Below are 17,697 nucleotides of genomic sequence, written 5' to 3'. Positions count from 1 at the left end.
TCTATTTTGACTTTAGTTTCCTGGTCTTTTGGTATTATGTTATCAGTTATTTTGTGGTATATTTAGAGTGCTGCTTTCGGGGATTGTCTTAGTCTTTTGTGTGTTCAATATATATATAGTCAATTCGGGAGGAGAGCAGGGTTTTTGGAATATATATATATATAAATACACACACACCTTAGATTAATATATTTCATCACGGCCCGCTATATAATATGACACGCACCTAATCGACTTGAACTGTATTTCTTGTTGCATTTAAGTTGCTCCAGACTTGGATGAAGAGGGTCCACCACCTTTGCCAGATCGCACTCCAGAATCCTTCATTGTACCTAGTGAAGCTAGTAAGTATAATTGGATGTAAAGTTCCATCATAATGAAGGGAATCCATCACTAGTGATATCCAGTCATCAGTCATAGGGCCCTTTGACTAGAATGGGCCTTAAGGTGAATTATAGTTTAGCACAGCTTAGTAAAGGTAACCATTTATCTGTCTCTGTATGAGGCAGCAACATTTGATTGTAAGTTCTTTGGCAAGAACTTATATATAATTTTAAAAAACAGTTTTATTTACATATAAAAAGACTAAAGAATGTAAATGTTTGAGGTTTTAAAACCAGTAAATTATATTCTTCATAATTTGAGAACTATTTAGTTCTTATATAGATAACACTAGTTCAGAACGTACTAATTTATCGGATATAACCGCACAAGAGAACTCTAAAACTTGATTATTTATTTTCCCTGTTTAGGATTCTGACACTCTTTTTTCCCCTACAAAACATCACATTATAGTTTTACAATAAAACTATATCATGTTATCATGTCACGTCATTCTTTCCAGCAGAATCACCACCGATACCGTCAATAATACTCCAACCCTCCGCCTGGAGTGTAAAAGTTGGCACTTCGCTGGAATGGAGCGGTGTGTCCCAGAGTCAGACTGACAATTCCAAATTCCAGCGAAGCAAGGTAACTGACTACAATGTCTCCCAGACTATGCCAGTGTTTTTGAACACGGTTTCTTAGGAACCCTTGATACGTGATGTTACGCGGCATCAAGTTGCCATGACAACGGGACGCCTTATGGTGCCGGGGCGTCTCGTGACGCCGCGTGATGTCACAAAGCGGCCCATTATCATGGAATCAGGGGCCACGTGGTCACATACCGTCCCGTTGTCATGGCAACATGGCGCCATTTGACGCTGCGCAGCCATGTTGATGGGAGTTGCAGGGGGAGATGCAGGAGAATGCCAGAGGATGCCGGGAGACGCTGCCGCACACCGCCGCCACCCAGAGATTAACAAGGTAACTCCCGTAGCCCACCGATACGTGGTCTAAGCCCGTAGTCTCCGGGTCAAACCCGGAGTGGTGGCAACTCTGCTGACAAACACTTCCCTGGTGGATTGGAGAAAAATACATGGTGTTCAATTTCCAAAGAAACAAAAACAGACAAATATTTGCTTTAATCATGGTTACGTTTCTTTAAGGAAGACATTGGGCCTAGATTCCCTTAGGGGCGTTAGCATATTTAATGTGACAATAATGTGAAGTTATCATGCGTTAGTGTAACGCCATATGCACAAAAGAAAATACGGAAGCACCAGCAATGTTTTTTTCCCCATTAAAGGTTGTCATTGATTTTCACCTTTTGGTTTGTAAAATTGGCTGCAAATGACTTCATCTGCTTCAAATTTCAAAGAAACAGGAACATCACTTTTTTTTACCATAAAGGATAAACTCTCCGGGGCAGGGGTTTCATTTCCTATTGCCTGATTTCATGTTTATTACACTTATTGTATTATAATGCCCTGCATTGTATTGTCTTTTTTGCAGAGCATTGTGTATACTTTTGGCGCAATATAAATAAAAATATACATACATTACATTTGTCTAAAAAAACTATTTATATTCCATATTTTTACTTTGTGATATGCTATATATATATATGTTCGTGGATTATGATACTAAATGTCTGTTTTCTTGTTCTTTACAGAGTGTGAAAGTGGGGAGTATCAGACTGGGTAAGTTAATATTTTAAAGGTATAAAATATAACTATATAAAATGCATTATTAATATATAATGAGCTAAACCTTTCCAATAATTCAACAACCTGTTTCCGGCACTAACACGATATGAAGAAGCAGCAGCTTCTCCGTATAATTCCGTTGTATAGTTTCCTTAAATCACAGATACTATTACCGATGCTATTACCGATACTATTACCGATACTATCACCGATACTATCACCGATACTATTACCGATACTATTACCGATACTATTACCGATACTATTACCGATACTATTACTGATACTAGGAGAAGCGGCTCAGTGAGTAAAGACACTGACTGGCATTGGGTTTGAAGCAGGAGAACCTGGTTCAATTCCATCGTGACCTTGGTCAAGTCAATTTATCCCCCTGTGCCTCAAGCACCAAAAAAAAAAACATAGATTGTAAGCTCCATGGGGCAGGGACCTGTGCCTGCAAAATGTCTCTGTAAAGCGCTACGTAAAACTAGCAGCGCTATACAAGAACATGCTATTATTATTTCTTTTTAAGTGGTTTAATTCTAAGTAGAAGCACATGTGCTGTGTATGTGTGCTGTGTATGTGTGCTGTGTATGTGTGCTGTGTATGTGTGCTGTGTATGTGTGCTGTGTATGTGTGCTGGGTATGTGTGCTGGGTATGTGTGCTGTGTATGTGTGCTGTGTATGTGTGCTGTGTATGTGTGCTGTGTATGTATGTGTGCTGTGTATGTGTGCTGTGTATGTGTGCTGTGTATGTGTGCTGTGTATGTGTGCTGTGTATGTGTGCTGTGTATGTGTGCTGGGTATGTGTGCTGGGTATGTGTGCTGTGTATGTGTGCTGTGTATGTGTGCTGTGTATGTGTGCTGTGTATGTGTGCTGGGTATGTGTGCTGGGTATGTGTGCTGGTGACTAGATCTCTGTAAGGGTGCTGTGTCTGACCCTCCAATATAGAGCACATGTAAATAGGAGGACTTTAGTTCCTCTGTCAATGTGAGATACAGGAGCTTCCAAACATATCCAATTCATTTATATGCAAAGATCATCTCACCAATAAGACACTTGTGTTGCTGTAATTATTTGTATATACTTATATAAACATAAAATAGCTGATATGGTCCCTATAACCTACTAATCATTTATTAAGATAGAGGGCAATTTGAAAATGGATGACTAAGAGGAAGAAATAGGTACTAGAGCAGGGATACCTATACAACAGGGGTGGGCAACTCCAGTCCTCAAGGGCCACCAACGGGTCAGGTTTTCAGGATATCTCTGCTTCAACACAGGTGGCTCAATCAGTGGCTCAGTCTGATTGAGCCACCTGTGCTGCTGCAGGAATATCCAGAAAACCTGGCCTGTTGGTGGCCCTTGGGGACTGGAGTTGCCCACCCCTGTTGTATAGGTATCCCTGGTTGTAATAGGTACAGGACATAAAAAAAATAGGTGCATCAACTACTAATAGATGGAGGGCACGATTTAACGGCCTCGTTCTCTCTCATGCATTATTACATTCTAGAAAAACCGCGGGATACATCACCTTCTCCTCCCCCCTTGCCAGAAAGAACCAGAGAATCTTTTATCGTTCCTGATGATGTAGGGGGTGAGTACCCAGGCCTGTTAAGTCTCACTCATTTTGAGTGACCTTTACACATTTCTCGCAAATAAAATAAATCGTGTGAGCACATTCACATGTCTCAGACAGGTCTGCAACCCTGCCTTGCCCAATTATCTCCTACAACACAGCGCTTCCACTGCACCCAGGGATTCAGGGAAATGACATGCAAATGAGCACACACTGTCACCTTTTGCTTCAAATCCATTTTAACATTGACCCCTACAGCTGTCTGTGAGTAGGTTGTACTGACTATTCACTTCTTTAACCCAGGCTGTGCTGAAAAGCAGTGTTAGGCATAAGCTTAAAGGGGTTCATGCAAAGTTCTGTGGGGAAGATCATGTGACCAGGCAGTCAATAGATACAATTAGTGCACTGCTAGAGAGGGCAGGGCTCAAAAAGGGGTGTGCCAGAGCCTGTTTCAGAAGAGGAAGGGAATGTGACTTTGTAAATGGTTGCTATAGAAACAAAAAATGCTTGTTACATTATAACACCAAATGAAAGTATTCTTTCATTCAAGTATATTTCCCCCCGACCCTACTACGGTTCTCCAGTTTTAGGCTGTGACCTCTTGTTTTAATAGTCCTCTTTCTCTAAAACATAATGCTTCTCTTTATCTCACTGATACCCTTGTATTTGTAGCTATGCAGCATTGTATTCCTGAAGCTACCGGTACTTCTGCTCCCATGGACACAGAAAACAGCGAGTCAACAGCATCACCAGAGCCTGAAAAACACATGTCAAGGAAAAAGGTGATATAGCTTATTAGCTATAGAGTATACGCCATGTACACCAGTTTATGGGATAGTCCCACATAGTGGGTCAAGCAAACATTTTTTAAACAACCTTAACACAACTCCATTCAGTGGGGTCTTTCAGAATAGCACAACTTAGTAAATATGGGGCCTACATCTGCGTGCTCAGACATACACAGATCGCTGCACTTTTGTAATAAAGCACAATTTTGCACACTTACCTTATTTTTTTGTGTGAAAATTCAACACTTTTTTTAATTATTTTTTTTTAGAATTTGTGTATATCCCGCTTTTGAGCAATACTGCAATATTTTCTTGCTCCTCAACTTAGTTATACTTCTGGGGGGAATTTCTAAATGAGTAGAAAAATGTAGATTGTTTTCTCTTTTAAACTTTTAAAACAGAAGATGTCTAACTTTGACCATTCTTAAGGTATAGTATTATTTTCGCTGGAGGAGCCTCACTCTTCACACGTGCACACAAGGATTTTTATGCATGCTTAGAGCTACGATATAAGCGAAGTTATATATTTGTAGAATATTGCATCGAGAGGTGATTCTTAATAGATAAATGATGTACTTTGCACTGTAAGACCCACATAAGAGAGAGCCTGAGTGATGTGATTGCACTAGATCCCTGCGGTGCTATGCATCATTTTTTTGATCCCCTAGGTCTCTTCTTCCGATGACATATTCTATGTGTCATTCCTGCCATTGCAGTAACGATATTGCTGTCTGTTTTTCATTGCAGAGCCTAAAGATTTTGCGAAATGTGAAGAAAAGTAAGTGCGCTGCATTTGAAATCCCACGTAGCTGACAAAAAAACCTCCCATTTTGCAAAGAATTTAACAATCAATTTGTCTTCCTTAAACAATTCTTACTGTGCATAAAATAAGGATTTACCTGTACAGCTCAACCCCGTTATACAGTGATCCGTTACAACGCGAATCCGCTTATAACGCGATGCAAGCGTGGCTCCCAATTTTTGTATTTATGAATACTTTACAACATGAATATTGGTATCTTAAAATACAATGCATACAATTGTGCATTATTTGTAACGCGATCCGCTTATAGCGCGATGTGATTCTTTGGACCCCAAGCACAGCGTTATAAGGGGGTTGAGCTGTATTTGTTTCTTTGGAAATTAAATCCAAATCCTTTCCCTTGTGGGCCACTGAATGGGGCAAGTGTTTGTCAATCACAGGTTCTCTTTACCCTTATTCCACCCTGTTCCTATCAGAGAGGCCATGATAATGAGGGGAGGGCTTTACCTGTGTAAACGCTTGAAAGATATCATACAAACCTCTCCCAAGTCTCAGCTCTAAGGAGCAGAGTTTGCTACATCTCATAATCTGTGCGTCATGTAACTCCTCCCTAACTCCTGCTGTTAACACTCCCCAGATTGCAAGCCGATGCACATGCCACAAAGCTTGGAGCAAAGACCTTATTGTATTAAAATTCTTTGACGCGAAGAGACACAAGATTTTTTTTAAATGCCACACTTGGTGTCAATTTTGCCCTCAATTTGTCTTGGTACATTACCTCCTATATATTAAAACAAAGTTATCTTTAATTGTGCTTTTTCTGCTGTTTTTTCCCCCTAGATCTATGCAGTTCAGTGAAGCCATCAGAATCTTCCCCGTCCAGCCATGCTCTCTCATTTCTAAACTTCAGTAAGGTTTTATTCTATAGTAGAAACTCACAAATGCATAAGTGCCTTTATGATCTGTATGTCTCCTCTGTCACTCCTGTAAGATTTCCCTAAATCACAAGCGTGCAGAGCCGGCTTGTAAAATCGCAGGGCCCGTTGCAGAGAGTGTGTGGGGCCTCTTCCCTTCCCCGTAGCCCTACCTTCCCCGTAGCCCTACCTTCCCCGTAGCCCTACCTTCCCATAGCCCTACCTTCCCGTAGCCCTACCTTCCCGTAGCCCTACCTTCTCCGTAGCCCTACCTTCCCGTAGCCCTACCTTCCCCGTAGCCCTACCTTCCCCGTAGCCCTACCTTCCCCGTAGCCCTACCTTCCCCGTAGCCCTACCTTCCCCGTAGCCCTACCTTCCCGTAGCCCTACCTTCCCGTAGCCCTACCTTCCCCGTAGCCCTACCTTCCCCGTAGCCCTACCTTCCCGTAGCCCTACCTTCCCCGTAGCCCTACCTTCCCCGTAGCCCTACCTTCCCCGTAGCCCTACCTTCCCTGTAGCCCTACCTGTGGGGCGGTTGTGCCAGGGCCGGTTGAACCTTTAGGCCAACTAGGCGGCCGCCTAGGGCAGCAGAATTTGGGGGTCGACAGACGCTAGTTTGATTAGTGCAGTGTAATATAGGATTTCCCCAATTTCCCAAATCAGGGAGAGAACAGGGTAGTTGCTAGAGGGCTGGGCAGTTTCCTCCATCCTGATTGGGTGCATTACCCGGCAGTAGCCAATCAAGAGGATGTGTAAGGAGCCTTGGGGCGGGGCTAAGCAGAAGAGGAAACAGCATGGAGCGGAGAGAGGTGAGGCTGTGTGTCTGTCCTGTGTGTGTGTGTTCTGTGCTGTTCTGGTGTGTATGTGTGTCCTGCCCTGTTGTGTGTGTGCTTTGCTCTGTTCTGCTGTGTGTGTCTGTGTGTGTGTTCTGCTCTCTTCGGTTGTGTGTGTGTTTTCTGTGGCTGTCCTGTGTATTTGTTCTGTTTTGCGTGTATTTAGGGGAGAGAGAATGATAGAGATTGGTTGGGGGGAGAGAGAGAGGGGGAGCGGGACAGAGGCAGAGAATAACAGAGAGAGTGGAGGGTGAGAATGAGAGAGGGGGAGAATGACAGAGAGAGAGGGGGGAAGAGAATGAGAGAGAATGAGGGGGGAGAGAGGGAGAAGGGGGAGTGTGTATGATTGTTAGAAAAAAATCTATTAGGTATAACATTTACATTGTCTGTGGCGGGGCGCAAGCTGAAGGTTCACCTAGGGTGCCAAATACATTTGCACCGGCCCTGGCTGTGGCTGCGGAAGCGATAGGGGGAGCCCACACAGGGGGTCGTGGCACAGAAGTTGGGCTGCACCGGAAGTCGTGCCAGGCCTCCGTGATCGGCGCCTGTGTCCCTCTGTCACCACCGCACCCGCTTCACAGGTGGTGTCCCGGGGGAGGGCGCGGAACCACGGTAAGCGCGGGCCCCCATGCAGTCGCGCCGATGGCACCGCATCAAGCCGCTCCTGCACACATGGTAACATTGAAAGCAACATGTCTTGCTACAGTAATGGGATGAAAGATGAAAATGTCTCTTAACCCTTTGTGCACGAGACTCATCATGGGGTCTGTTAGATCTCTACAGATCAGGTCCTTCTAGGGCAAGCAAAACCTTTTCTCCCGGGAGCTACTGAAACGCAACAGAATATGGGATGCTTTCAAATAGTATGACATATACGAGCTCGGAGCCGTAAGAATTCAGGGAGGCACCTTGGCTGAGTTCTTACAACTAAATTTTAATGGTTCACAAGCAGGTTTATATACACAAGGCAGGGACAAAAATACAGTTGTCATCTGTTACAAATATGGGTACACGTCTAAATTTACATGTATCCTTCACATAATGCCTTTTCTGTAGAGCTTAAAACATTTAACTGCTGAGCAAGAGACATATACAATGGTGACTTATAAGGCAGCCCTATCCTCTGTAGACTTATTTTAACAATATTTTGACAGGCATTGAACAGTTGGTCTGAAGCTATTTACAATAGCCTCCCGTGAAAATAGCAAGGCCAGCGTATTCTTTTTAACCTTATCAATTCCAGAAGACAGAAGACAGTTTTAACCTTACAGGGTCTGACACTCAGGGGCCCCGTGACACAGTAGCTACGTAAAAAACAAAATGCTTGTTTTGTTAGGGGAAACCGTGCCCGCGCTGCACTATATATAATGATGAGGAACGGAACAGGAGAATAACTCCTCCCCTTCCGTTTCGCCATCAGTAACAGAGCAGTTTGCCAAAGGGTTAAGGGATTATTCAATAAACTGTGATTCAATAGGTGTTTCTGTCCGATAGTGTCCCAATCTGCACTAGAGCAGTGCAACGAATAACCCCCTTAAGTATCGTTTACTATAGAAATTGGATCGATTTATAGAACACTCTAAGGTCCATTACCTTGACTGGAAAACAGCATCAAAGTGTATCAAAGGAAGAAAAATCCAATTGGAAGCCATAAGGGTTTCTCTCTTAGGCCCAGATGCACAAAGCTCTGTAAAATCAGGGCTCATACCGTGATGCTACCTAAAACAAGAATGGGCTTTATGCTCACTGAGTTAACATGGTATTCTTAAAGCTAATTATATCCACTTAAAGTCAAGTTATTGTATCTTAACACTGCGTTATCATCCAAAGCCGTGACATTAAGTACGTTTTAGGGCTTTTCCGAGCCAGACATTGAAATTGGTCTTTAGCTCAAGTTAAGAAAGGAGGGGAAAGAACACTGGGAAATAATGCTGTTCGTTAAATCATACCGAACTGTGGTGTTACACCCATCCAGACCATCGAAAGCCCTTTTTCAGGGCTTGGACTAACACCAAGTTTAGGTATGACCTAACTAACAAAGTTAAATCCCAGCGTTAACCTTATCGGATTTTGGAGTGGATATGTGCTGTTATTGTAACACCTCATTTGAATATCATTATTGGTAAACACCACTATAGTTAACACTTACTGTTATAGATGTAGCGAGACTTGCTGTCTCCAGAGCAACAGCTGAGAAATCCTAAAGCCGCGGCTCCAGAGAGTATTGCCACTGTTGCACTACGGGGGGGTACATGCTTCCGGATCAGACCCCCCACAGTCATAATCCTAAAGCAATGGGGCAGTTGCGGTCCTGCGGCTTGCCCTGGTGGTGAGAACAGCAAGTCTTGCTACATCTGTATGTTATTGTATTGCGAAGACACCTCGTTAGTCTGAAAGTTAATCTTTGTGGATCTGGACTTATATCGCCATTGTTCTGTGCACCAGTTTTGCAGTCAGGTGACCGGTAACTAGTCCCCTCTATGTGTATCCAGCTAAATTGTAGAAGGGCCAGTTCTGAATTCTGCCCTTGCTAACCTGTCTCTGTTCCCTTTGCATCTGCTTTCAGGTTTTGGGAATCGTTTTGCTAAACCAAAGGGTCCCAGAAATCCCCCTCCAACATGGAATCTATAAATCTTGGGCCCGAGTGCAGTTTTAACAGCCGGAATTGCCCAAATTGCAAACTGATGTACACAGGCCAAAATAGGTGAAAAATACCTTGATACAATGATGCGAGGACCCAAAGTCAAAATATAACTTCTCACCATCAATTTAACAACAAAACGTCCTTGATCAAGAGAAGCTTAAAGCTGCAGTTCCGCTGAAATGAAAAAAAAAATCTTACCTGAACCGGTGCCCCCGGAGGTCACCTGTGGTCCTGCAATATTGGGGGGCCCCTTCCGCCAGTTTACTAGATTTTCTTTTGCCAGTTTGACACAAAGAAAACTACAAATATGGCGACCGGACTACAGACATAACCATGAGGTCGCTAATAGAATGTCGCAACATTATCTCAATGACATCATGACTTTTTTATTGGCTGCCGAGCCCTGACATTGCCCATTTTGTGTCTAGCGGGGGTGGGGGGAGGGGGGCACGTATTTTGCCTATTGCTGGAGCCAGAGGGGACCCAGAAGTCACATGGACACAAAACAGCTAAGTAAAACCAAAATCAGGCAGCGAATAATTCTGAATTAAATAAATACGATTTTAAAGCATGTTTACCATTGGCATAACACGTGTTAACAATCATTTAGCAATGTTACACTGTCACAACAAATATCTATATTTTGAAACATGTGTTGTCAACCTTGACACTGCATATTAAATATTTATAATGATCAAATACTTTTGTGCCCAGGATATTTCTTGATTTTTTAGTTGTTAACCCTGTGACAGAGGCATAGTCTGTGTGTATGTTAGCAGGAGGTTGCAGTATGCATGCTTTCCATTATGTGGGAGGTTAAACTCTTCTAGCTAGGCAAGCTAAAGGTGCACCTAATTAGCCCAGACAGATCTGGTTAAAAAGGGAAGAGGGAAAGCTTTTACAAAGAGAAGTATTTCTCACGGGGAGAAAGGGACCACATGGGAAGTCTCTCCCAGTAGGAGAAAGGTCAGGATCCTGCTAGAAAGCAGGAGTCTTTCCCCAACCTGCAAGGACCCAGGGCTTGTCTGCGAGACACCGGAATGCCACAGCCTGTTATAGAAGCAGGGCTGGACTATCTGCAAGAAGGTAACAGTTCCTTCAGTCTTCTGGGACTCATGCCCAGCACCTCAGATAAAAACTTGATGTTGATTCCAGACATATGCTGTGTGTTGTATAGACTGGAAATTAGCCGAGCTAAGCAGTCGGTTAATCAGGTCCTGTTCTGTTTAGTAAGTCTCCCTAAAATGGAGTAGGTGTTTCTGTTTATTTATTTTTGCCTTAAAGGGACGGTGTACTTTACTTTCTGTGTAATTGTGTGGAAAATAAACCACCAAAGGGAATGTTACAGCACAAGTACAGTGTGTAGATTCTTTACTAACCCTACCTACAAGGCCGTGTGTGTCTGGTGCAACCATTAGTCGGTTGCCATTAGTCGGCGGCACATTTTGGGAGGCAGTGGTAGGCCGGGCCAGAGCAGGCTGCTTACCTCTAATGCGCCCCACTGCAGCAGCAACCGTCGCTGTGACCCTTCTGTAGCAACCACACTATTCAGGGTAAGAAAGGGGGGGTGTAAAACAGAGGGGTGGGGGGGGTGAGAAAGGGGTGGGGGAGAAGCTGGTGAGGAGGGGAGTATATGGGGGGAGAAGCTGAAAGGAGGGAAGCATGTGGGGAGAGCCTGGGGAGGCAAGGCTGGTGCAACCACAAGGCGGCCTAGGGCGTCACATTTTGGCGGGGCGGCAGAGGGTGAGGCAGGTAATGGTGGCAGCACGACTCACGGGAGGCTGGGAGCAGTTGCACAGCGTAGTAGGAAGCGTGCTCTGCAGAGGAGGAAGAGAACGGTGGCGTCTGTGGCAGAGGATGCCTTAGCACTCCGACCTGGAAGAAAGTGAGAACTTCTGGTGCCAGGGAGGACCTCAACAGCCAGGTAAGGAATTTTAACTGGAGGGGTAGGTGAGAGGGGATGGGGAGGAAAAGGGGGTGAGAGAAAGAGAATGGATAGGGGTGGTAGAGAGGATTGTATCAGGCTCGGGCAAGTCAAAGCAACATAAACAAAATTACAACTTTTAGGGGGAATTCTTTTTTGGGGGGGTCAGCAGCACAGCCAAAGCTTTGCCTAGGGCGCTGGTTTGCCACTCTCATGACCCCAACTACGCTGTCGCACCTGCCTTGATCTTGGTATTGTGACTCCCACTGCACTGCTGCAACTTGCCGACCTTGGAACTGTGACCACAACTACGCTGCTGCCCCCCACCTGTGGCCCGGAAATTCTCCTCTATCAGTACTCAATCCCTAGGCCTGTGGTCAATTCTCATATACTGTCCTCAGCCTTGCGGGCCGGCCTCCTGTTTAGAGATGAGCACCATCACATTTTTCCATAGACCCCGCTGAGGTAGGGAAGGTAATTTCTGCTCAAGGCCACGTACTGGAAGATCACAAGCAATGCCTGTCTCTTCAGGACCAAGAGTTGGTCCTGATCACTGTGTCTTTGCAGGCTATCTCTACTCGCCTCGATTCTCTACAGGGGAACCCTGCCTCGTTACTGCCTCCGATGGCTCCTCCTATGATTTCCTCGCATGCCACAAACCCCGCATTCCAGCTATGTCGAACCTCTTGTCTCCTGAATTCTGACTCTAGCGGGGACAAACAACTTTCCATCAATGCTTTAACCGTAGCCTGCCTGAATGGTATCTAGAGTTCAGGGACGTGTTAGACACAAGACAAACCAAGGAACTTCCTCAGCATCGGCCCTGCGATTGTGGCACAGATCTTCTCCCAGGCTTCGTTCCTCCATGTGGTCGTACGTACCCCCATTTCTAAGCCGGAAACTAAGACCATGAAAGAATATATTCTGGAGAACCTCGAGAAGGGATTCATTTGTAAATCCTCTTCCCCTGCAGGGCAGGGTTATTTCCTGTCCAGAAAAATGACAGATCCTTAAGACCCTGCATTGACTGCAGGGACAAAAACACAAGAAAACAGCGCAAAAACGCACATAGCGAAGTACATAAAAATGTGGTTTATCAATAAAAAGGTAAGTAATCTGCGTACATCAGATAAGTTGAATAAAAGCATTGACTGTGATAAACACAGAGGTTACCAGTCAGCAGATAAGTACACGACAGGGAGTCATCTCATAGCGGTGGTAAGGGGATCGTCACGGCTCGTCTGTGGCAATGGCCTCTTTCACTAGTGGCACCAAAGATCCGTCTCGGAGCTGGCATCCCTTCTATCAAGATGGTATCGTTCCGGTCAGGTATATATCAGGGAACAGAGGATGAGAAGTCTTTCCAGTGTGTGAGTCACATCCAGTGGTGACTAGTTCCGAATCTCCATACAGAAGGGTTACCCGTGTGACACAGAGCAGTGGGAAACCCGAGTAGAAGCTGTGCATGTAGTAGACCGGTCAATGATGTCACTGTTACTCGCGCAACATCCTCCACGGGGCGTCACGTACACAGAGTGTCAGACTCGATACCGGTACACACCGAGTTCCACAAGGGGATCACAGGCTAGGAAATTACAGAAAAGTGACAGTCCTATGCGTTTCGTAGCGGCAATGCTACTTCATTCCCTGATGATGAGGATCCCCTGTGTATTCCATCTCCTCTACCACCCCCCCCCCCTACCCACATTCTCTCTCTCACCCCTCTCTTCCTCTCTAACCCCTCTACTCTCACGCCCTTAACAATGCCTACCTGACTTCGGTGGAGGAGGATCGCGGGAGTGGAGCAAGGCGGTGGCAGAGGAGGGCGATGAGAAAAGAGGATGGAGGAATGCCAGAGCAGAGCAGGGTAGCAAAGGAGGAGGAAGGCTGCAGAAGCGGCAGACACTGGAAGTCAGTGAAGACTTTCGGGTCAGACCGCTGGAGCATGCCCTTCTTGGGCCATCCTGATTTGTTCCCGCACTGCTTCGCTCCCTCTGCCACTGCCCTGCTCCACTCCCACTGTCCCCCCCTCCCAGTGCCCCCTTAAAAATTTTTGCGCCCTCCAATTTGCGCACCCCTACTCTAACCCATGGCTTTAGCGAAATTCACAAACACTCTTCCTTCTTTTGTCTGTGTAGCCCCCTCTTTGGGGACTACTATTTCAGTAAAGGGGTCAATTGCCTTAATGGATTAACTGTATGGGCTCACTGAGGTTACTTCCCCTCATCATGGGATGTGGGATGACTATGTAGAAGGGATTGCATTGTATGTCTTGTGACCAGTGATATCACTATAGGCAGTATAGAGGGTCCCTACGGTGAGTCCTGAAAATAGGTTTATGTTTATAGTCAAGTGTATTAAGATGTGTCCTGTCACTGTTTGTTGTTTTCAGTAAGGAACGTGACCATTATGTAAGCGCCAGTAGTAAAGGCTCTCAACTGTTTTCGCTATTGAAAAGGAGAAAGCATGCTTTTGGTAAGGAGTTCTCGGCATAGTAACTAGTATGTTTGGTAACAGAAGACATTAGTGATATAGCGCTAAAACTTAATAACTACCTAGTGAAATATCAACAATGAGTGATAACATAAAAAAAAAACATATATATGGGCCAGGCTGCCGAGTACAAACTGATTAGTACAATCAGAAACAGAACATATAACACAAAAACAAGGCGCCTGAAATAATACAAATCTGACCATATCTGACCATATATCAAATGTCCAGATAGATGCTTCTGTGATCTTCAGTGAGTCTCACGAGCAATCGTGTCATGAAAAAGAGAAAAAGAAAAACAAATTATAGCATATAACTGTTAGGCATATGAACTAGACAAACTAACTTAGACTAACAACATAAAACAACAAATAGTGATAGATATAAGCTCCTTTATTAAAACATAATAGTAAAATATATATGACCCTATACAATGCACAAAACAGAAACAGACAGTCCTCCAAGATGGAAAAATTGGAATCCTACTTACAAGAAGTATAATACAAGCAGGCTCATAGGAAGCTCTTTATCCAGATAGCAGCACAGGGAAACTCCTTGGTGTTCTCTGCTCTGCACCATCCGTCCACACAGCTGAGTTTCTCTCACTTCCCACACGTGGCTAGCAGCGGGGGGGGGGGGGGTGATCTGAATAGGATTTTGTCAACAAAATTTTTAGGGATCTTCTTGATCAATTCATCATTGTATATTCGGATGACATACTTATCTTCTCCAAAACCATCCTTGATCATCCTGGCCATGTCAAACAGGTTCTCCAACGTCTCCGACAGAATCACCTCTTCGCAAAATTGGAGAAATGTCAGTTTTACCAGAACACAATGTCCTTCCTAGGCTACATGATCGCAGGCACCGGCCTAGCAATGTATCCAGCCAAGGTTAAAGCGGTACTGGATTGGACTCAGCCCACAACTCTGAAAGCTGTACAACGGTTCCTGGGACATTTCAACTATTACCGTTGGTTCATTCAGAACTTCTCTTCTGTAGTGGCGCCCATTACGGCATTGACGAAGAAGGCAGCCGATGCGGCGCAGTGGCCTCCAGCGGCCATCCACGCTTTCGAGAAGTTGAAAAATACCTTGGTCTCAGCTCCGGTGCTTGTGCATCCCGATCCAGGATTATCCTTTACTCCTGAGGTGGATGCTTCAGATGTCGGAGCTGGAGCGGTCTTGTCCCAAAGGAAGTCTCCGCAAGCCATATTGTACCCTTGTGCCTTGTGACATAGTCCAAAGATGTTAGGCAGCTTTCTGCCCCGTTTTAGAGCAGAAAGTGCAGGAATAGTTAATGATCCGTTCCACAGCTTCCCATTAACTCAGGCAGCTGGATGGAAAATCCAGACCACAGATTACAATGGCTCTAGTTCTCCCTCACCTGCTCTTCTAATCACATGCACAGGTACTTAGAGCAGAGAGGTTTTGCATTTCACTCTCTCTCCTTAGAGCCTGGAGGCTGGGGGTATCGCTGCTCCCCTGTTTCCAGTTTCGGGGTTGACGGCCCCTCCAAGTATCACAGTACCAGAGGATTTGCCTGGACACGGGACCGAGTTCCCACCACGAACAGATAAGACCAAACAAATGTTTACTGCTGTTGCTAAAAGACTGTGCTGTATCTAAGTGACCCTAAATGAGAGAGCATTGTTTTAAGCTGGGGAACCAGGTTAGTTGGCCAGCAGCTGTTAGAGAGACTGATTCTATGTGTAGTTAGATCCCTGAAAGGGATAGGATTTTGTTTATATAATTTGGTTTCTTTTTACTTGAAATAACAGTGTGGGAAATACTGTAACAATGAAATGAGTGAACTGCTGAATGAAAGTATCTGAGTACCTCTAACCTATATATAGAACACACAAGATGGCGCTCAATACCTAAACACAGTGAATAATATGTAAACACTTAATGGAAAAACTATGTATAAATAAAAATAAAAACACTCAAACCCTTAGACGGACTGTTTCAAGGTCCACACGAAACATAGGAAGAAAAAACCAGGGGAGCGTAGATACCTTTAAAAAGAAAAAAAGACAAACATAGTGCAACCTGTAGCAAAATATGTTATAAGGAGCTCCCAGCTGGGCACCACATACTAAGGCCAATGCCTAATTTTTGGATAAACTGTATTTTATTGGATACTGCATGTGTGCTTCTCTTTTCTAAAGATTATCTCCTCCGAATTGTTCCTGCTGATATATCCCATTAGGCATTGGCCTTAGTATGTGGTGCCCAGCTGGGAGCTCCTTATAACATATTTTGCTACAGGTTGCACTATGTTTGTCTTTTTTTCTTTTCTTTTTAAAGGTATCTACGCTCCCCTGGTTTTTTCTTCCTATACCTCTAACCTACACATGTTAAAGCTGCAGTACCTTACTTGGATGAAAATAAAGCAGGCAGAAGCCTGAGTTAAGCAGCTTAATACTTTGCATGATCCTGTTTTTGTATTAAATAACCCTAGAAGACTGTGTCGGGAAGAACCCAGACAGACGTCAGCACTACAAAAGAGGGGCGTTTGTCACAGCCTTCTTTTCCAAAAAATTATCGTCTGCCGAACAGAACTACGACATAGGCAATCGTGAACTATTTGCCATTAAGATGACTTTGGAAGAATGGCGACATTTACTCGAGGGCACCAAAAATCTGGTTACTATTCTCACAGATCACAAGAATCTCCTCTACATTGAAGGCGCTCACCGCTTGGGATCACGACAAGCATGGTGGTCCCTTTTCTTCTCCCGCTTTAATTTCATCATTTCTTGCATACCCGGCTCCACAAATGTGAAGGCAGGCACCCTCTCTCGTCAATTTCTAGTAGAAGACAAGGTCAAAGATCAAGAGGAAACCATACTCCCTCCATCATGTATAATCCCCGCCAATACTTTTGACTCTTGGAAGACATCGTGCAGGGCCAGTCCCGGCGTCCAGAGGGTCTCCAAGTTCCAGAGGGATGTCTCTTTACCGCACCTGCATATCGTAGAAAGGTACTAGAATGGGGTCACTCTTCTAAAAGTTCCGGGTACCAAGAGAACCATCGATCTCCTGGAACTGACCTTTTTGTGGCCAGGCATGTGTAAACACATATAAGGATTTGTCTCTGCATGTCCCACCTGTGCCCAGGACAAAATTCCTGTAATAGGCCTCCTGGTTTGCTGCAACCGCTCCCGATCCCGTATCGCCCATGGACTCACCTCTACATGGATTTCATAGTGGAAATACCTCTGTCCAAAGGTGGGAACACCATGCTGGTGGTAGTTGATCGATTTTCGAAACAGGCCCACTTCATACCTCTCAAAGGTCTACCTAATGCCATTAAACTATCCGAAGTCTTTATTAAGGAGGTGCTCCGCCTTCATGGGGTTCCCCAGGTCACTGTGTCTGATCGAGGCTCCCAATTTATCTCGAAGTTTTGGCGGGCCTTCTGCAAGCAACGAGGGATCTATCTGCACTTTTCTCCTGGCTATCATCCTCAAACTAACGGGCAGACGGAGCGAACTAATCAATCACTGGAACAGTTCAACCGTTGCTTCATCTCGGATACCCAGGATAACTGGATGGATCTTTTACCCTGGGCCGAGGTCTCTCATAATAATCTTTGCAATGAGTCAACCCAAGACTTACCGTTCTTTACCAACTTAGGCTTTCATCCCTCAGCTCTTCCTACTGCAGGAGCCAGGGCCGGGGTAACAGCAGCAGATAACCAGATTCTGCATCTCCAAGAGTC

The 17,697-nt window shown here is 44.7% G+C and overlaps 1 protein-coding gene across 3 annotated transcripts in view; it reads left to right on the top strand.

Moving 5' to 3' along the window:
- The window catches only part of PTPN22 (protein tyrosine phosphatase non-receptor type 22), a 95,936-nt gene extending 85,686 nt beyond the window's left edge, over positions 1-10,250 (top strand). Inside the window, exons 14-21 of one of the 3 annotated variants that reach the window (XM_075615306.1) lie at positions 264-344; positions 845-972; positions 1,997-2,024; positions 3,548-3,631; positions 4,286-4,395; positions 5,149-5,179; positions 6,005-6,073; positions 9,477-10,250. In XM_075615306.1, coding sequence (XP_075471421.1) covers positions 264-344; positions 845-972; positions 1,997-2,024; positions 3,548-3,631; positions 4,286-4,395; positions 5,149-5,179; positions 6,005-6,073; positions 9,477-9,541 — 596 coding nt within the window. In that variant the 3' untranslated portion in view covers positions 9,542-10,250. The remainder of the gene's footprint in view (positions 1-263; positions 345-844; positions 973-1,996; positions 2,025-3,547; positions 3,632-4,285; positions 4,396-5,148; positions 5,180-6,004; positions 6,074-9,476) is intronic. The other 2 variants (XM_075615305.1, XM_075615304.1) reach the window with 2 other exon arrangements.
- The last annotated feature ends 7,447 nt before the right edge of the window (positions 10,251-17,697 follow it).

Source organism: Ascaphus truei, chromosome 9, assembly GCF_040206685.1.
Source record: "Ascaphus truei isolate aAscTru1 chromosome 9, aAscTru1.hap1, whole genome shotgun sequence".
Classification (NCBI taxonomy): domain Eukaryota; kingdom Metazoa; phylum Chordata; class Amphibia; order Anura; family Ascaphidae; genus Ascaphus; species Ascaphus truei.
Note: the sequence above shows the minus strand (reverse complement) of the source record. Positions and strands in the feature narration are given on the sequence as shown.